The 21,754-nt window shown below is 38.5% G+C and overlaps 1 protein-coding gene across 1 annotated transcript in view; it reads left to right on the top strand.

Annotated features, from left to right (window-relative positions):
- LOC128666891 (cytochrome P450 2C8) overlaps positions 1–15,872 on the top strand; it is a 135,523-nt gene extending 119,651 nt beyond the window's left edge. Inside the window, exons 5-10 of the mRNA XM_053721701.1 lie at positions 12,196–12,356; positions 12,459–12,639; positions 14,222–14,362; positions 14,432–14,619; positions 14,801–14,942; positions 15,614–15,872. Coding sequence (XP_053577676.1) covers positions 12,196–12,356; positions 12,459–12,639; positions 14,222–14,362; positions 14,432–14,619; positions 14,801–14,942; positions 15,614–15,795 — 995 coding nt within the window. The 3' untranslated portion in view covers positions 15,796–15,872. The remainder of the gene's footprint in view (positions 1–12,195; positions 12,357–12,458; positions 12,640–14,221; positions 14,363–14,431; positions 14,620–14,800; positions 14,943–15,613) is intronic.
- The last annotated feature ends 5,882 nt before the right edge of the window (positions 15,873–21,754 follow it).

Here is a 21,754-nt window from a genome sequence, read left to right as displayed (position 1 = left end):
CAGACTGATGTAAAAGTTTTTTTTTTTTTTAAATGTACACTACTGTTACACCAGATATGACTGGTGGTGGCACTGAGAAAGAAGGCACAGTATATGCTGTGAGCCTGACACACAGGCTGGCAGTGGCAGGCTGGCCTGGCAACTGAAATTAGATTACACTAGCAGACTGATGTAAAAGTTTTTTTTTTTTAAATTTACACTATTGTTACACCAGATATGAGTGGTGGCACTGAGCAAGTAGGCACAGTATATGCTGTGAGCCTGACACACAGGCAGGCAGTGGCAGGCTGGCCTTGCAACTGAAATTAAATTACACTAGCAGACTGATGTAAAAGTTTTTTTTTTTTTAAATTTACACTAATGTTACACCAGATATGAGTGGTGGCACTGAGCAAGTAGGCACAGTATATGCTGTGAGCCTTACACACAGGCTGGCAGTGGCAGGCAGGCAACTGCTATTAGATTACAAAGAAAAAAAAAACGACTGATGTAGCCCTAAAAAGGGCTTTTTGGGGTGCTGTCCTTACAGCAGAGATCAGATGAGTCCTTCAGGACTGTAGTGGACACTGAATACACTAGCCTAGCTATCGATTTCCCTATTAAATTAGCAGCAACTACACTGTCCCTCCTCTCACTAGCAATGCAGCTTCCGAATGAATCTAAAATGGCTTCTGTCCATGAGGTGTAAGGGTCTGGGAGGGAGGGTCTGCTGCTGATTGGCTGGAATGTGCCTGCTGACTGTGAGATACAGGGTCAAAGTTTAGGCAATGATGACGAATAGGGGGGGCCACTGCGAACGTGAACAAGCTATGTTCGCCAGGAACTGTTCTCCGGCGAACTGTTCGCGACATCACTAGCTGTCAGTAGTGCATTCTGCTCCTTCATCAAAGGGTAACAAGAGAATAAAACAAATTTAATAATAAAAGTAAATTGGAACGTTGTTTAAAATTGTATTTGAATCATTAAAGAAACATTTTGGTTTTATGTCTTAAAGGGTAGGTCTAGTCATAACTAAATGTAATTTTTTTTTAATTTAATTTTACTTTTTTCATTTTTTCTCCTTGTTAACAAAAAAAAGAAAAAAAAAAGAAAAAAGAAAAATTCAGTTTCATAATATACATGAATATCACATAACATATCCCCAATACATCTTCCATGTTTAGATTTCTATACAGATCATATTATATCACTCATATGGTCTTAACTTGAATTATTTCGAAATCTTTTCAACTGACCAACAGTTTTTCCCAAAGCTATACTAACTTATATTGCTGATCCGCATCCTATTTCCAAAGTAGCCCATACCTGAATAATAAAACAAACATTTTGAATAAATTAAATCTCAAATAGATCCTACAATTTATTTATATTATTAAGTAATCCCCCCGTTCTCTGGCTCTGAGTCTAATTACAAAAACATGGCGGCTGCAGTTAAACCTCTGCATTTAAATAAATGGGGAGTCCAAAGCCCCCCAGATATGAACAAAAAAAAAAAAAAAAAGAGTGCGGACGGCTACCATAAACCTAGGAGAATCAGTTCCGTATTTCTGAAAGGATATATTAGATATTCAATCTCCTTAGGAGAGAGGACTTTAATAAACTGAGACCACTTAGAGAAAAAAACTCTTCACATCTTGATCACTATGTAAATTAGTATCAACTTGTTCAATGATACATTGTTTCTTCAAGCAGTTTTTTACTTCTAAGATACTTGGAGTCTCCACTTCTTTAGGATCAAGTATCTAACCGCAAGAATAACCAAGTTTACAATTGTAATGTTATCAAAAGACAACCCTATGTCAGCAACCAAAAAACTACCTTTAAAGGTGATAGAGTCAAAGAAGGGACACCCACTGTGTTGATAAGCCAGTATTGTAGCTTCAACCAAAAATTTCTGATTTTTGGGCATTCCCATAACATATGCAGAAGGTTAGCTGAGGGAAAAGAGCATTTTGGGCATCTATTGAAACTAGTGTTCTGAGATTTAGATCCTTTCTTTGGAGTAAAATATAACATATGCAATAGCTTAACATGTGACTCCCTCCAGGATGCAGAGAGGGTAACACTGGAAACCACTTGGATCGAAGACGTGATTAAAGTAGGAGCCAAAGGATCTTGCTCTAACATTACTACCATTTGGAGTGAATTTTTTCCAATGTATCTGGGCCATTAATTGAAGTCAGAGTTTGATAAATATACGAAATTGACATGAACCCATTTTTTACTAGAAGAAGCCAATTCTCAACAATTCCCAGGGACCAGTCCCAGCCGTGGTCAGTAATTAATATGAGAGCAAAGTGTCTCGCTTGAAGGTACGCAAAAAAGTTTTTGTTAGGGATATAAAACTCCTCTTTAAGAGAGTTGAAAGACTTGATACATCTTCTTTCAAAATCGAATAGTTGATAAATCTTAACAAGGCCTAAGGTCTCCCATCTAGAAAAAAGAGCTGACTGCATCCCTGCTTGAAACCGAGGGTTATTCAGAAGTGGGATATGTCTTGAGACCCTAGACTCAATATGCAGGGAGTTACAAATCCTCTTCCACATTTGAATTGGATTGAAAATGGATCTTATCTTTTTTATTTCAAGAGGGATCATATTACTATTACAGTGTATTAAGGCCATAAGAGAGAACGGGTAAGTTATACTACTTTAGAGTTCTTAATTTGTTACGTAATTGCTATTAGTCACCCAGTCTATTACAATTTGTGCCAAAAACACTTGATTGTATAAGCGGAGATCAGGAAGAGAAAGTCCTCCATACTTCGTGGGTAAGGCTCGTTTAGATAATGAGATTCTGGATTTTTTATTCTGCCAAATAAATGATCGTAAAGCCACATTGAATGATAAAATATCCTTTGTTTTAAAAACCAGCGGAGTGTTCTGAAGGACGTAAAGGATTTTAGGAAGAAGAGTCTACGCCGATAGCGCGAGAGAGAGAGAGGGAGCTTCTGCCAGTTTTTAAAGGTTTATTTTATTTTATTAAGTACTGGGAGTAAATTCAAAGTGTACCAGTTATCAGGATTAGAAGATATCCAGATGCCTAGGTATTTAAATGAGTCTTGCACTATACTGAAAGGGATAACTGTAGGTGAGTCCTTAGTTTGCTTAATCCAAAGTAACTCCGATTTTGCATTAACCTTGTAACCGGAAAAAGATCCAAACTGATCTATTATTGAGAGAAGCTTTGGGATGTTTCTAGAAGTATTCAATATGTATATTAAAACATCGTCGGCATAAAGTGCAATTCGCATTTCCTTATTCTTAACCTTAATTCCTTCAAGTTGTTGCCGGATTTGAATAGCAAGGGGTTTGATAGCCAAATCAAAGAGAAGCGGAGAGAGAGGACACCCCTGCCTGGTTCCCCTCTCTAACATTATATCCTGGGACAAATCACCATTTACTAAAATTTTCGTAGAGGCATTTTTATATAAATTATTAAAAAGACAAAGAAAATTACCACTAATACCGAACTGTTTTAAAGTGGATGAAATGTGGTCGTAATGTACCGAGTCGAACGCTTTATCAGTGTCTATTGAGATGATCGCCATGTCAGAGGTGTCCTCTCCCCCCCGCCTTCCGCAGCCCCTCCATTGTTTTAAAGTAATCTATTGTAAGGAATAATTCCCTTATTTTAGCTGAGGAGTTACGTTTCAGCAGAAACCCAGCTTGGTCATTATGGATAATGGTGGGAAGAAGAGATGGAAGCCTTTGTGCCAGGATAATTGTTAAAAGTTTATAATCCGTGTTTAGGAGCGCGATGGGTCTGTAAGATTCTTTTTTGGTCGGATCTTTCCCTTGTTTGAGAATAAGAGCTGTGTATGAGGCGACGAACTCAGATGTTGGCTTATTGCCTTTAATATATAAATCTTTAAAAAGTGAAGTTAAATGTGTTGTTATTTCAGGCGATAGTATCTTATAGAATTCATTCGGGAGAGCGTCAGGTCCCGGGGCTTTATTGAGAGCCAGATTTTTTATTATTGTGGAAGTTTCTAGCTCAGTAATAGGGGAATATAAATTTTCAAGTAAGTCAGGGGTTAATGTCGGATAAGATATCTTTTTCCAGAAATCTTCACGTTCTGTAATATTTGAGGTCTTAGAAGTATAAAGAGCCTTATAATAATCCGCGAATACCCTGAGTAGCTCTTCTGATGATTTAAAATGCTTGCCTTCAGAATATATGGAGTTTATTATGGGGGAGGCTTTGTTGCGTCTAACCAGATTTGCCAGAAGTTTCCCAGTTTTGTTTCTGTAATGATATAGCTTCGCTTGTAATCTGAGGTCACTCAGATGTTTTATACAAAAAAAAGAATCTCTTTCTGCTAGTGCAGAGGTGTATCTAGACCAATTCTCTGAGGTTCTCTGATAGATGTATTGATTATATGCGTTCGTTACTGCTCTCAGTAATTCCCTTTCCCTCACTTTAAGTGTCTTGGACCTGGATATACTATATGCTAATATTTCCCCCCGAAGAACCGCTTTAGCTGTTTCCCAAAACAACGCAGGTCTAGGGATATGTTCTCGATTGAAGAGAGCATATTCACGAAATCTGGCAGTAAGCCAATTTTTAAATTTGAGATAAGAAGCTAAGTAGCGTGGAAACAGAAAACCAATATTCCTATGCGCCAAGAGGCTTGATTGAAAATCAAGGAAGATCGGGGCATGATCATATGTGGTAATTGGTGAAATCCAAGCTAGTACCTTTGATTTACAAAGTCTTTCATCCAACAGAAAAAGATCTATTCTAGAAAGTGATTTATGTGCCCTCGAGTGACATGTGTAATCTCTAGCATCAGGATTTTGTGATCTTCAGATATCACATACCTTCAAGTTACGGGTAAATTTAGTAAATAATTTTGACTCCAAATTATCTCTCTAGTTTTAAAAGGGACGGGATTCTGTCTCAATCTATCAAGAGGGTATTTCGGAGCCATGTTAAAGTCGCCTCCAAGTATCAAATAGCCTTCTGCATATGACATAAGCTTATTTTGTAAATTTTCCCAAAAGGGAAGGCTAAAGACATTGGGAGCGTAAACATTACAAAGTGTATACAATGTTTTCAATATCTTAATTTTTGCCATTAGATACCTCCCTTTGTGGTCTGTATCTACATCTATAATTTCATATGAGGGTTTTTTCCCCAAAAGGATCACTACCCCACTTTTTCTCTTTGAGGTAGAGGAGAATAAAACTTCCTTGACCCAAGAGGTTTTAAGTTTGAGAACTTCCTCGGGTTTTAAGTGGGTTTCTTGCAAGAAATCTATATCAGTATTACTTTTCCTTAAGTGGGACAGTATTAATTCTCGTTTAATAGGTGATGTGAGGCCTCCTATATTCCAGGAGGTCAATTTAAAATTATTCTCCGTAGCCATCTTCTAATAATAAAAAACGAAGAAAGAAAAAAAACCAAAAAAAAAACAGAAACATAAACTATATCCCAATATGAAACAAGTCATTAGAGGAAGTTTACCCTCACTTCCCTCCCAACCCTTGTAGTCAAAGAATCTAGTCATTTTAAGACAACCAAGGTGTCTAAATTATCTACTATATTTTATCACAATTTTAATTTTATCCTGAGGGGTAAGTCTCTGATTTGAAAAAATGTATGTAGCCATTTATTAACAGTTTCAGTTTTGCTGGGTAGAGTAAAGTTGCCCGGGCACCTTGTTTTATAAAAATTGTACAGAGTTGAGCAAGCTCCCTCCTTTTTGTAGCTTGGAGCATTGTAACTTTGTGTTGAAAGTTTAGGACCTTTGCAATTATTGGTCTTGGCCTTGTATTTGTTTTATTTGAGGTAGATGAACCTATCCTATGAACCCTTTCAATAACTATCTGGGGGTGGGATTCCGGAATCTGTAGTAACCGAGGTAATGTGATTGTAAGCAACTTGTCTAGATCTTCAAATTGTTTTTCCTCCGGGACCCCAATGATTCTCAGTTTCTTCTAGATCTATCCTCTAAGTCTTCTATTTTACTCTGCATTTTCAAAAGTGTAGTATTTGTAGAGTCAAGAATAGTTTTATGGGTCATATTAAGATCCTCGAGATCTGAGATTCTTTGCTCCGCCTCAGAGAGTCTATGAGCAAATTGTTTCACTTCATTAGATAAAGATGTGATATCTTGTTTGATCTCATTTTTTAAAACATCAAGTTTAGGAACTAAGGCTTCTGAAATACTAATAACTAATGCTTGAATATCTAATGGCTCAGTCAAAACTGGGGGATTAGAAATGGATAATTGTGCATCTGTTGAAGTTTCAAGAACAGTTTTGTTCTTTTTATCTCTTTGTCTCCCTGTCATAACTGAAGGAGAAGTTTTAGAGTGGCTGTGAAGATATTTATCCATATATTATTGGATAGCTCAAAAAATGTCAGAAAAGAATTGTGAAGGATGTGAAGTAATCTATTGAGTGAACTAAAAAAAAAGAAAAGCCCATGGTGCATGAAAGTAGAGAGGGTGATATTTACCCACTTAACAAAATCGTGACTGAAGAAAATGGGGTAATAACCCTCTTTGTGAAGTACACCTTGTGCCGAAATTGTGAAGATAAATTCAGTGTAAATAATAAAAAAAAAAAGTGGGAGATTTAAGAAAGTTCTCTTTTACAGTTATGGGGGAGACGACGAAAGATCAATTGTTGTCCAAGATGCTACAGTTGCAGTAATTTATTCCTTTAAATCTGTTAGTCTCAATGAGAGCTGATTCCTTTAAGAATTATTCTTAAATATTCTACTTTAAGCTAAGATGTTTACTGTAAGTCTTGTATCTACAGATGCTATCTTATAAATATAAGCTTGGAGTAGAAACTATATTGTTATCTCGTTCGTGTCTAATATTAAAGACTAATTCACTTGTGTGTAACTAATGGTTTTACAAGATTTTTAAAGAGTTTACTGCATCCCCTTTATAACTTATTATAATTTAAAGATATTTTCCTAGAGAAAATACGGAAAAAAAAACACCTTCTAGGGAGAGGTATGTTAAGACTTAAGTGATTCTTTAGGAACCAAAGATGATTGTACTAAGCTGGATGCAGCTAATGACAGTGATCCCCTAGGTGTAAATGTCAGATTCTATATAAATTATATCTCTAGGTGTCTAGACTCCCTAGAAAAAAACCCTGAGAATTATATATTTGTATAAAAAGAGAATGGAACCGGTATTTATATGACAATCCTACTGCTTCCCATAAGGAAACAGGAGTTGCCAACACTTGTATTTGCTGAACGTTTAGAACTAGGTTCTTTACAATATATTATTTACACGGCATAGTCGTAGAGCTATAAAATTGTCGATTTAAATACGCTTATTATTTAGCCATGAGTAAGTGCTATTTCTAGTATAAGAAACCTCTTTTCCCTGTTACTTCTTTTCCGAAGTTATCTATACTTTAATAGCACAATCTCTCAATTTTTGAGAGGGCAGAATTAACCAGAAATTTATACTGAACAATTTTTTCTTCCCTCTCTTACTCCTTTTTTTTTTAAAAAAGACAACAACCCGCATAGATGACAAAAACATTTTCCACGCTAATAAGCAGGAATACAAAACAGCATGATAAATGTCCCAAACAACAAAATGAAATATTAATTAATTCTATTTTCTGTTTTCCTCAGGTTTTATGAATGCTCAGATTGATCCAATTAGTTAGCAGAGTTTTCCCATTAGATGCAAGGGTCATGATTATACACTCTAGCGTTTTTGAGAGTTCTGAGGTAGAAAGTTTATAGACAACGGCCACACATTATTAACAAAGTAGCTCTCAGCCTGCTTAACAATGATATGTATAGTACAATGTTACTTTTGTTTTCTTTTTCACAAAGACCGCTGCTCCATAACCTGTCCGCCTGCTCTGAGCAGGCGGACAGACATCGTCGGAAATCAATCCAATCGAGTAGGATCGGGTTGATTGACACCCCCCTGCTGGTGGCCTATTGGCCGCGAGTCTGCAGGGGGCGGCGTTGCAATGCTGAATACGGAGAGCGTATTGCTCGCCGTATTCAACGAGGTCTGCCGGATCTGATCCGCACTGTCGGATCAGGTCCGACAGACCTTGATAAATAGAGGCCTATGACACCTTATAGCCCGGGCGACGTTTCCTTAAAATTAGCCCCTGTGTTTTGTTTTTCTTTTCCTTGTCCTTCCTTTTTTTCTTCTTTTTTTTCTTTAGGCCATATTTGTAATATTAGTATAATATACTCACTGGCTGAGTTCCCCATTTGACATGGAGCCCGCTCCCGCTACTCCCCTCTGCTCACCAAGAGTGTATCTGCACTAAGAGGCCTCTCCTTCCACACACAAAAAAAAATAAATCACAGACTCACCTCCTCACTTGCCACCCGCCTGCGATAGAAGGATACTCTCTGAAGCTTCCTGCGGAGAAACACATTGACCCAGAGAAGGACAGGGAGAGCTTCCCTGCTACTTACTCCCGAGATCTGGAGCTCTGATCGCAGCCCAAGTCGATCCCACCTCCTCTCACGCAGCAGCGGTGGGAGAGGAGGGGAAAAGGCCCAGACGATAGCCCCCAGGAAGCAAGACGTAGCCCGGACCGTGTCCCTCCGGGCGTCTACCAGGCACAATCCAGTATTCACCCCCTCTCGCGCAGCACTGGTGGGAGAGGGGGGGAAGACCGCCGTCAAAGGATGAGCAAGATCTCAGGGGGTCCCGGAGGTGACTCTTTTAGGTTAGATACAATATCCGTGCAAGGCTAGGTTTCAGCAGGCGCGGTGGAAGTAGAGGCAGGTAGGGAAGCCAGGAGCATGAGTTGAATATGTCCTACTGGGAGAGCCAAAGTATCTTTCAACTATACAACAAAATTTGCACTGCTCTTACCTCCTACACGGGAGGTGAGGAATGGCCGTTAGGTGAGGGGTGTTTGAAGCAGTTAGACTGAGTTTTGTAGCGATCAGCTTAAGTATTGTGATAAATAAGCTGAATTTTAGGTCCTTCTAACTAGCTTGTTTGCCATAACAGCGGGATGGATTGCCACTGTTTGGGTTCCAGGAGCGATGACTCGAGCTGTCCAGAGAGCGACCCCAGAAATTGGGGAGAGGCGCGAACAACCACCGCCAGCAGCTGGGGGACTGGAGTGCAGAGCTCAGCAGCACGTACTTTGCTCCTCCTCCACCGGAACCTCCAGAGAATCTAGTGCCAACTAAATGTAATTTTAAACAACTTTCCAATGTACTTTTATCACCAAATTTGCTTTGTTCTCTTGGTATTTTTTGTTGAAAGCTAAACCTAGGTAGGCTCATATGCTAATTTCTAAGCCCTTAAAGACAGACTCTTATCTGAATGCATTTGACAGTTTTCACAGCTAGAGGGCATTAGTTCATATGTTCCATATATATAACATTTTGCTCATGCCCATGGAGTTACTTATGAGAGGGCTCTGATTGGCTAAAATGCAAGTCTATCAAAAGAACTTAAATAAGGGGGCAGTCTGCAGAGGCTTATATGCAAGATAACCACAGAGGTAAAAAGTATATTAATATAACAGTGTTTTGTTTATGCAAAACTGGGGAATGGGTAATAAAGCGATTATCTATCTTTTTAAACAATACAAATTTCTAGAGTAGACTGTCCCTTTAAGTCGAGGTACACTTTTCTCACATAGCACAACAGCAGTTTACAAAACAGCTTAGTATTGTTTAATCTGTTCCACTCATAGTTGGTCCAGTTGTCTCCTCAGTAGTAGTGAACCTGCACAGAGCAAGGATCTGAAGGAGACCATCTCCTGGATACCAATCAATGATTCCAAAACACAGAGAGGCACCACAATGTGTGTATCAATATTTGCAAAACGAAAGAATTACATTGTAGCTTATGCTCGCCTAAGAGGACTGTTTTTAAAGTCTTTGTTTGCAGGGGATTTGCAATAAAGTATAATGTTTTTTTAAACATCGGTGCTTGACATCCTCTTTGTGTGAGCTCGTCACTACCAAACGGAGAAATCGATGAGAGATCCGCACTGAGAGACCGGAGACAGCCAGCTGGTTAGCTGTAATAACCAGCCTGCTTCTACAAGCACATTGGTGTGCTCATCAAAAGTGTGAGTACCCTGTGCTTAGAATAATCCATTTGTATGCTGGTCGTACAATATTGATACACACATTGTGGTGCCTCTCTGTGTTTTGGAATCATTTCAGAAGAGTTCACCTGTGAAGGAGGAAAGGAGAGTGCTGCCGATCAGAGATTCGCTTAAATCCTAGTGGGGGGTTTTCGGGCATACCGCTCAACATATGAACTTTATGCAGAGACTGGTCACTAAATTGTAGATATCGTTATGCCATCATACATTTAATGAGAATTTATTATCCATTATATATGCTCCTTATTGCTGTAGGCATTTGGCGCACACTGTGGACAATATATGTTCTGTTTGTATAGATATAGTGCCCTCTTGTGATTTGTTTTCAGTGTTTGTGGATACCAATCAATCCAGTTGTGCTCAGTTAAACTGATTTCTTCATGAACTCATGTGCAAATGAAGTCCACAGACAAGCTGCTTTGTCTGCTGAAGTTGTTTGTTTAGAGAGCTTGTCTGCGGACTTCATCTAGATCGATTTCTTCTGGAACCCAAGTGCAAATGAAGTTCACATATTAGCTGCTCCATCTGTAGAAGGTGTTTGTTTTTAGAGCTTGACTGTGGAGTTCACCTAGCCTGATTTCTTCTGAAACACATGCAAAAGTAGTCCATAAACAAGCTGCTCCATCTGTAGAAGGTGTTTGTTTAGAGAGCTTGACTGTGGACTTCACCTAGTCTGATTTCTTCTGAAACTCATGTGCAAATGAAGTCCACAGACAAGCACTCTAAACAAACACCCTGTGCTCATGGGTTCCAGGAGAAATCAGGCTAGGTGAACACCATTGGATTGATTGATAGCATGGATACAATCTACTTCAGACATAGGATCGGTGCCAAATTACTTCCATGGAGGAAACAACCAGAAACTAACTCAAAGTGAGGCTGATTACAAATGTTGTTCTATGTGAGAAAAGTGTACCTCAGCTTGAAGAGAAGCTTTTCTTGTGAGTGTGTTTTTAAAGTGGTATTATCTGAATTTTACCAGTAAATTTGTGATTCTTTATTTAGACGTCCCTTTCTTTTTTCTTGGTGCTTCTGTGTTTGTGATATGCATCATTAAGCTACATCCTCAAATCAAATGTGCATTCATTCACAATGAATACAATAGTATTTTTTTGTTCGTTTGTTTTAGTTATTAGATCTCAGCTTGAAGAGGCTGTATGTTGAATGTTTACTATTATTACTGTGTTGAGTGCAATTAACTCATTGTTCTCCCAAACCATTGTTTCCCAACTGCGGTCCTCAACTACCCCCCCCAACAGGCCTGGTTTTCATTACAGCTGAACCTGTGCACAGGTGTAGTAATCAGCTGATCAGCAACCAACCTGCTCTCATCCATCAGATTATTATTTCACCTGTGCTCTAGTTCAGCTATAATGAAAACCAGGACTGTTCGGGGTACTGTAGGACCACGGTTGGGAAACACTGTCCCAAACCATATAAATATGTGGGTATGACTCTTAAGGGACATAAACAGGTACTGTATTGGTATAGTCGGCATGTCTGCTTATTGGGTTATGGATTGGGTTCATTTTTATTCATATAAAAGTGCTTATCATTAGTTTGTTAGACTTTAATTGACTGAGCAGATAGCATATGTATCTGTCTGTTGATGTTGCTTCCAAATCTCATCCAGCATTGTGGTATATTGTCTCTATGTTTTGCGCAGGCACAAAACCAGTGTTCTATATTAAAACCTTTGAGTATTTAGTCAATAATTGAAAAAGTGTTGTCTGGTGTTTAATCAAGTCCTTTTAGCTGGTAACTTTGTTAATGGGGCAGTAAAGGCAAAATTAAACAAATTAATTGGATAGAGCATGACATTTTAAATTACTCTCCAATTTACTTCTATTATCAATTTTGATTAATTATCATTTATCCTGCTGAAGTTCTAGGTGAACTGATAATGTAAAAAGTGTTGCGGATAAACAATGAAAATGTCTGCTTGTTATCACAACATCTAATATGACTCAACATCTAATAGTGCTCATCTGAAGCCTTTGACATGCAGATAATAGATTGTGATCATCCCCATAATTGTCAATAGGTCTTTTTTACCTTCTTAAGAATGACCCTTTAACACAAATATATCATTATATTTTATTAGATTCTCCTTTCGACCCCACCTATCTTCTTTCCTTGGCCGTTTCTAATATAATCTGCTCTATCGTGTTTGGTGAGCGTTTTGACTATGAAGATGATAAGTTTTTGGGTCTTCTGTCCATGTTGAAGGAAATCCTTCAGACCTTAAACTCCATTACAGGCCAGGTAAAATAAAGCAAATAACGGCACACATTACATCTCCACCTGTACCATAGGCAGTTAGGAGTCTTTAAAATAATAATATATTTTGGGGAATTTTCTTTACAGATGCTCAATACATTTCCTAAGCAGCTTCAATACATCCCTGGACCTCACCAAAAAGTGTTCAGAATCATAGGGCTCCTAAAAGGCTTTGTGATGGACAAAGTGAAAGAGCATAAGGAAACCTTGAATGAAAACTGTCCAAGGGATTATATAGACTGTTTTCTAACAAAAATGATGGCGGTAAGTCACACAGACAGAGGGTTTAACGACATTGAGAACATCTGTTAGATAAAATAACTGTAGCCAATGGAGAAGAGTCCATTGTGTTAGAGCAGACATCGTCACACTTGGCCCTCTACTCTAACACAGACATCCTCAAACCTGGCCCCTCAGAGGTTTTGGAACTACATTTCCCATGATGCTCAGCCAGCTGATATACTGGCTGAGCATCGTGGGAAATGTAGTTCCAAAACCTCTGAGGGGCCAGGTTTGAGGATGTCTGTGTTAGAGTATAAACAAATAAATCATACTACAAGCCTACAGCCATGATTTTAAAGTGTATATGAGGCAGACATGAGATCTAAGGGAAAGAGGAGAACATAGATACTAAAGAAAATAGAAAGATGAGGCCAATTTTTTTGTTACTGTCGTTCCTGCACACCAAAGTTATATTCCTGATGATTAGATAAACCACCTGACTTATCATTGTACTTTTAATTTATGCTATGTGGATGAGTTTAACCCCTATTCTGTAGGGCATTTAGGTGTGTAATAGCTAGGGTGACCATATTGCCGCTTTAAAAAGGTACACATATGAAAAATACATATGTCAGGGCTTTTTTCAGTGCTGTTTAAACAACTGATTTGTATAAGAACCCTGACATGTATTTTTCATATGTGTCCCTTTTTAAAGCGGCAATATGGTCACCCTAGTAATAGCTCTGTCTCACTGTTACAGCCCAGAAAATCCCTTGTGACACGTGATTTGCAGGGTATGTAGCTGTTTGTAAAGAGGTGAATGTAGGCCCATCAGGTGCCTGGTTCTTTCTGAGGTATTTTACTAAAGCATCTCAACAAACACTAGGATGAATAAATGTCTTCAGAAAAATAACATTAAAAGGGTTATTAAACTCAACATTTAATCTCCTAAATGTTTATTTAAGGAAAATAAAATACAGCATTGTTTGAAGTTAAATACTTGTGAATATTGTTTGAGTTAGACTCTTCCCCCAACAATATGGCAAGGTTTATCTGAGCCTGCAACATTTTTCACCGTAATTCGTTAGATCAGAGTGCATGCTCATTTACTTTTTTCCCTAATTGGCCAGAAATGAATCAGCCCAATTGGTTACTACTATTCCAGGAATCTACCAGATTTTAGACACAGTACTTCTTCAGTCATATTATTTTGGGCAAATAAGGAATCTTAAAGGGACACTTTACGCCTATTATCAATTTTTCTTCATTCTCTTGCTATCTTTATTTGAAAAAGACAGCATCTAAGCTAAGGAGCCAGCAAATTTTTGGTTCAGACCATGGACAGCACTTGTTTATTGGTGCTGTCCAATCAGCAAGGACAACTCAGGTTGCTCACCAAGAATGGTCCGGCATCTAAACTTACATTCTTGCTTTTCAAATAAACATACCAAGAGAATTAAGAAAATTTGATAATAGGAGTAAATTAGAAAGTTGCTTAAAATTGCATGCTCTATCTGAATCACGAAAGAAAACAAATGGGTTCAGTGTCCCTTTAAGGCAAATGCTGTCTGTTAGGTCAAATTATTACTTATGTTAATATTGTTTTTTTTTAAACCCAATTCCAGGAGAAGGACAACCAGGACAAACAGAATTTCACCATGAAAATCTCTTTATTAGCGTAATTAATCTGTTTTTTGCTGGAACAGAAACCACAAGTATGACTTTACGACACAGCCTGCTCATTCTTCTCAAGTATCCAGACATTAGACGTAAGTCAGTCAATAAGATTTTTTTGGGTGCTTATTGCAGCATATTGATTTTTTTTTTACATTTTGTAGAAAAGATCCAAGAGGAGATTGACCGGGTTATTGGACAAGATCGATCTCCTTCAGTTGAGGATAGGTCTAAAATGCCATACACAGATGCAGTTATACATGAGATCCAGAGATTTGCTGATATTACTCCCCTAGGACTCCCACATGCCGTGTCTCAGACAACCACATTTAGAGGCTATACAATACCCGAGGTTAGAGGAATTTGCTTTTTTTTAATATATACACTACAGCTTAATTATATCTGAACAAGTAAATGGCCCTTAGACAATGTAGATAATAAGACTTCACCCACTTTTTAAGAGTGACTACTAAGTCCAATGACTTTGGACCAAATGGAGTCAGTTGACCATGCTTTTGTTGTTATTAAATTAGGGAACAACAGTGATCCCTCTATTGACATCTGTGCTGAAGGATCCTGAACATTTTAAGAATCCAAAAACTTTTGACCCAGGGCACTTTCTTGATGAGAGCGGCTGCTTGAAGAAGAAAGAAGCCTTCATGCCATTTTCTGCAGGTAAATCGGAATCTTTGAGATACATTTAACATTAACTATAGATACATTATCTTGAAATATTCCCTTTTATAGCGTGTAATATGTATATCTATGCATTAGCAAACAATAAAATGTATCCTATGTCTTATAAAAGAACATTCCCATTGTAGAATGTGCATTCATTGTATTCTACTATTTTTAAAATGCCACTAAATGGATAATCAAAATCTAGAAGGGTAAGAGGGTGAGAAACATGAGGTGAGGACTTAGAATGATGTTGATGCAGCGAAAGATGAGGGCAAATATTAGGTAAGTGGAATTTATTTGTTACAGAGATGGGTGGTAAGTTTGCTTGAACAAAAATGACTTTAGGGAGCATTTAAAAGAAGGCAGATTAGGGAAAAGTCTAACAGTGCAAGGATTCCAGAGGGTTGGTGCCACACAAGAGAAGTCTTACAGTCTCGCATGGGAAGAGGTGGTGATAGAAGATGCAAGGAGGCGGTCATTCCTGGATCTTAGGGGGCGGGCTAGCAAGTAATTTAGTATGCTGAAGGTCAAGAGATTATAGTATGTTGAAAATATGGTTAGCCTTAGCTAAGTGATAGGGTAAAAGTTAATCTCTGTGATAATGTTTTTAATGCCAACATTTGAATAGGATGCCCACTATGTTAATTCTCTAATAATCTCTCCAGGGAAACGGATTTGCCTGGGTGAAGGCATGGCTCGAATGGAGTTATTCCTCTTTTTAACCTCCATTCTGCAGAGGTTCAACCTGAAATCGGAAGACGACCCACAGAGCATTGATATCTCTCCTCAACCCAAAAGCAATAGCTCCATCCCTCGTCTCTATAAATTGAGCATGCTGGAACGTTAATTATCTTGGTATTTTTTGCTGTTTATCATATGTGTCAATCAACTTAAAGTGCCAGTAAACCTAGAAAATAATGTTATATAATTCTGCACATAGTGCAGAATTATATAACATTATTTTAGTGCTAGCTTTATGTAACCTAATATTGTCAGGCATTTTTTATTAAAAAAAAAGAGGGTTTTTCAGACCCGCCCTCTGTGCTCTACTGAGCGGGTGTGTTTTCTTCACTGAGCGCATCTGGCCAGCTGTCTAGTCACAGCCCGGCCAGACCGCGCCATTACACTCAATGTAGCTTGCTCCTGCTCTGTCTGACAGCGGGAGCGAGCTGCACTGAGTGTAATGGCGCGGTCGGGCCGGGTTGTGACTAGACAGCTGGCCAGATGCGTTCAGAGGGAAAACCAGACCCGCTCAGTAGAGCACAGAGTCTGGAAAACACTCTTTTTTTTAATAAAAAATGCCCGGCAATATTATGTTACATAAAGTTAGCACTAAAATAATGTTATATAATAGTGCACTATGTGCAGAATTATATAACATTATTTTGTAGGTTTACTGGCCCTTTAAGATTTTTACTTACTTAAAGGGATAGTAAACCCAAATTTTTTCTTTCATGATTCAGTTAGAGCATGCAATTTTAAGCATCTAATTTACTCCTATCATCAATATTTTGTTGTTCTCTTGCTATCTCTATTTGAAAATACAGTAATGTAAGCTAAGTAGCCGGCCCATTTTAGGTTCAGCACCTGGGTTGCACTTGCTGATTGGTGGCTAACTGTTAGGCACCAATTATCAAGTGCAACCCAGGTTCTGAACCAAAAATGGGCCAGCTTCTAATCTTACATGCTTGCTTTTCAAATAAAGATATCAAGAGAACGAAGACACATTGATAACAGGAGTAAATTAGAAAGTTGCATGCTCTATCTGAATCATGAAAGAAAACAATTGGGTTTACTATCCCTTTAATTGAGCTAAAATTCAACAACGATAGTTGATGGAGCAGCATTGCACAACTGGGAGCTAGCTGAGCACATTAGTTGAGCCAACGACAAAATGCATATATGTGCAGCCACCAATCAGCAGCTAGCTCCCAGTAGTGCATTGCTGATCCCTAGTCTATCTATGTATGCTTTTCAACACAGGATACCAAGAAAAGCAAATTAGACCATAGAAGTAAATAGAAATATTGTTTAAAATTGCATGCTCTATGAATTATGGAAGTTTAATTTAGATTTTACTGTCCCTTTAAGAAACAGTAGATAAGAACTTACCACTTATGTCATGGTAGCACATTACAAATTACTCTAATTTTCTAAAAAATCAAAAAATAAAATTACTGAAAATATGCAAGTGTTCTCTAAATTTCATTATGTAATATTGACATTGAAAGAGGCCTTTTTTTTGCATCAATCTGTAAGATTTAAATCTGTAATTTGTCAAATGACTTTTGTATAAAGGACACCATCTTTTTTTTTAATAGTTTTTATTGGATAAAGAATAATACAACATCTTGTAAGAAAGAATACAAATAGTCATTGCATATATAACCATAGCAACATCCAATTACCTGTTCGAACTGAGGATAAGTTATTGAGTATTTCAGTCCAATGGTATCTCTTATGGGGAGTATCAGTCCTATAGCATATTCAAAATGAACTTTAGGAATTAGTAATACCCAATCAGTTGCATCTATAAATAAAAATGAATGGCAGAAATTCAATCAACAAATAAATATACAGTTTATACAACAAGTAAACATAGGCTACTGCAGTTTTGTACTGAACCACACTGCTGCATAACATACAACAGTGAAAATAAGCAAACTATCTATATACTTCATAAAATAGCAGATAATGGCCCCTATTTAACAAAGGTCTTGCGGACCTGATCCGACAGTGCGGATCAGGTCCGCAAGACCTCGCTGAATGCGGAGAGCAATACGCTCTCCATATTCAGCATTGCACCAGCAGTTCACAAGAGCTGCTGGTGCAACGCCGCCCCCTGCAGACTTGCGGCCAATCGGCCGCCAGCAGGGAGGTGTCAATCAACCCGATCATACTCGATCGGGTTGAATTGTGGCGATTCAGAGCAGGCGGACAGGGTTATGGAGCATGCTTCATAACTGCTGTTTCTGACGAGTCTGAAGACACGCCAGAAAAACACGGGCCCTCAAGCTCCTTTCGGAGCTTGATAGATAGGCCCCGATAACAGTTATTTTTAGGATTAGGCTTGTTATTATTTCTAATGAGATATCAGAGAGATAATGGTGCTGCGTGCAGAATACTGACCATTTGTTCTACAAATAATTTTGGAGTTTTTATGGAACAAGCCAGTAAATGAAAGTGAGAAAGGAGGTAGAACCTTTGTTAACCACAAGGTTAAACCAATGACAATAGACACAAGGGCAACATTTACCTTTGCTTCGTTACACATCTCCTAGAAAACAATCTTAACTGTATGTAAAGAAGAGAAATAGAAGAATTATATGAATGGGAATGAAGGGAATCGTGGTTATCTGACGTTATGATGTCTCCAGTCATTTTAGTGAATAATTTATATGGAATAGGATCAAATATTGTTTGTCCAGGTGTGTTAAAAGTATAGGTGAGGGACGGGAGGGGGGAGGGAAAATAGGATATTATAGCACATAAGGAAAAGAGAGGGTTTGTTAAGGCTGGTAGGGATTGGGTAGTATTGGTGGGAGAACAGAGAAGCATGAAAAAGTCTTAGGTAATTTCTGGCCTCTCCACATTGTCCCAGTGGTGGAACCAGGTATCCCAAATATTCCAGTATACGTCTTCCTTGTTTAGGTTTTGGTAGATGCTTTTTTCCATCTTCGCAAAGTAGTTTACTGTATCAATTATGGTTGAGATATCGGGTGGAGTGGACTGCTTCCATGACCATGCTATGCAAATTTTCATAGCAGCTAGTATGAAGATGATCAGACCCGAAAGAGATTTTGGTAATTTGAGGGGTAGGATATGAAGAAGAGCTATTTATAGTTTCATTGGCAGGGTGGCACCCATATTCTTGCAAAGGTGGAACATCTGTCTCCAGCAAGGTTTAAGAGACGGGCAACTCCACCAAATGACCAAATGTGTAGGTCAGATCCTCTCTCTCCACATTGTCGCCAACATAGAGGAGATTGTCTCAAATGTACCCCGACCAATCTGAGTGGGGTGTAATGCCATCTCAGGAAAATTTTCATGTAGGATTCTAGTGAATTGGCACAGTGTAGAGTTTTTTTTGTAAGTGTGATAGAGTGGTGTATTTCTTTGTCTGTAATGGATACTGCCATATCAAATTCCCAGGCTCTAAGTTGTCATATCTTACCCATGTCAGTGGATGCTAGGATCATATCATAGGGCCAAGAAAGAGTTCTAGGGAGTCTAGTCTTAGATTCCCATGCTTTCTCCCAGTTAGTTATTGATCGCCAATTTGATTTAGGGAACCCCCAAGATAGAAGCAAACTATATAGTCTTGCATATTCAAACGGAAGCCAAGCAGGTGTCCAGGGAGTAGGAGGTTTAAATTTACCTGTGAAGGTAGCGAGTCAGATGGGTATAACTGAGAGATTGTTTTTATATCCCACATTCTCCATTAAGTATTGTGGGAATCTGGGAGACCCAGGAGAAGGCCTGAGATCGTGTGTAAAGGGGAAGGAGCACAATTTTATTATTGATCCCCAGTTCCTCCCATTGGTAAGTTGGAATCCAAGGTAGGTCATCGAGGTCAATTCCCAATGGCAATAGGGCTCTTTCAACTCCTCTCCATCTTTGAGATTCGCCTTTGTCAGCCCAGGCAAAGATGTGGGTCAAGTGAGAAACTTCATAGTATAGAAATATATTGGGCATGGCTATACCACCCGTCCAAACCTTCTTTGAAGGATTTTCCCCGCTATTCTCAGTTTTCCATCTCGCCATATATATTTTAGAAATAGGGATTGGAATTTGTTAATACAACTTTCGGAAGATTCAGAGGTGGGCATCTAAAATGATATAGGATTTTGGGAAGGATGCACATCTTTAACAATGCTACATGGCCCAACCAAGAGATGATCTGAAACTTCCAAGAATCTAGTAAGGTTCTAACTTCATGTAGAAGGTAATTGTAATTTTTATCCTTTACCACCTTGAGGTCTGGTCCTAGCTGTATTCCCAAATTTCTCACCGTCGGTGGACCAGTGAAAGTCGTAAGCTGATTGTAATACTTCTAGCTCAAATCTAGGGATATGGATAGGTAGGGCTTCCATTTTCAAACACTGCTGGCAGAGAGCCTAATGGGTTGGTCAAGAATAGGGAAATGTCATCCGCAAAGAGGGCAATATTTTCTTCCTCCTAACTGACTGACACCCTCTGTACTTGTGTTGACGAGCGGATAACAGGCCTGGGTTCAATGGCAAGAGTAAAAATCAGAGGCAATAAAAGGCATCCCTGGCATGTACCATTAGAAATGGAAAATTCAGATGAGGTAAACCCCAGTCCCTTCAATCTAGCAGAGGGATATAGTGCCTAAATAGCTACAACTATTTCCAGAGGAAACCCGAAGCGATCAAGTAATTACCAAGGATAATCCCATCTGACCCTGTCAAACGCCTTTTCAGCATCTAAAGACAGGACCAGCATGGGAAGTTTTAGTCTATGGGCCTCTGAGAAGATATTCAGAACTCTTACCGGTTCTTTTCTACCAAAGGTAAACCCAACCTGGTCTGGGTGGATCAGTTTTGGCAAGAGGAGGCAAAGGCAATTAGCCTAAAGTTTGGCATACAATTTGACATCCAGATTTATTAATGAAATAGGCCGATAGCTGGTACATTGGGTAGGATCTTTTTCTGATTTTAGGATTGTGAGGACGGTGGCTTGTAGGAATTCTCTTCTAAATAACCCCTGATCTCTAGCTTTGTTGAATAGTTTCAGAAGGATTGGGCTAAGTAGGGTACGAAAAGTTTTGTAAAAGGTTGCAGTGTACCCATCTTGGCCCGGGCTTTATTATTCTGCATGTGTTTGATTGACGCTGTGAGTTCAGTTAGCATAAAAGGGGTTATAATTCCTCTTTAGAGGAGTAAGTGATGGAGGGAAATTTCAATTTGTCAAGAAAAGAGGTAATATTTATTGGAGAATCTGAATCTGGTATGGAAGATCTGAGATTATAGAGTTGGGAGTAATAGTTGGCAAATGCCTAACCGATATCCCTTGGAGAGGTAACTTTAGTGTCTCCTCTATTAATAGCAAGTATCCTAGATGTGGCTGTCTGGCCCTTAAGCTTAAGAGCTTACAATGTTGAGGCTTTTTTTTCCTTATAGTACATCAGTTGTTGGAAATGGGTACAGGCCTCTTGGAATCTTTCTAGTTCTCTATCTGCAATTTTGGATCTCAGCTTCTCAATTTCTGCAGCAAGTTTCGGGGATGGGGAGTTTTTTTGTTTTTTTTAATTATTTATTTATTCGTCCATATACATATCACAAAAAATTTAGTAATCAGTCAATAAAGCAAAAAACCAAGGACAAAAGCACAATAGTAAAATACAAAATCAGAATAATTTAGAATAAATTCACATCCATTGCGCATTTTGTAAGCCACAGATCAACTGGCATTAATAAATATAGAATCTTAATACCTATCTGTACTAATGGAAATTATAATTGCATTATGAATAATTACCCGGCAAATGCTCAGGGCCTGATTTCCCATTAGGCACAGTAGGCATGTGCCTACAGGCGCCTTGCACTGAGGGGCGCCTGCCTGTCAGTAATAAAAAAAAATAAAAAAATTTTTGTGAGGGCATTCATTTTAGTAAGAATTGTGCTGCCAGGTGCTTACAGAGTCGAGTGTTTCATTGGGAATATGTTACAGCAGTTGAGGAAGCCATGAAGGAGAGATGGGCAAAGATTAAAACTAAACCCCTCCCATTTTCGCCAGGCATGTTTAGTTTCACTTTTATTTTGTGTACTTCTGTTGCCTCACAC

This window comes from Bombina bombina, chromosome 7 (assembly GCF_027579735.1).
Source record: "Bombina bombina isolate aBomBom1 chromosome 7, aBomBom1.pri, whole genome shotgun sequence".
NCBI classification, from domain to species: Eukaryota; Metazoa; Chordata; class Amphibia; order Anura; family Bombinatoridae; genus Bombina; species Bombina bombina.
Note: the sequence above shows the minus strand (reverse complement) of the source record. Positions and strands in the feature narration are given on the sequence as shown.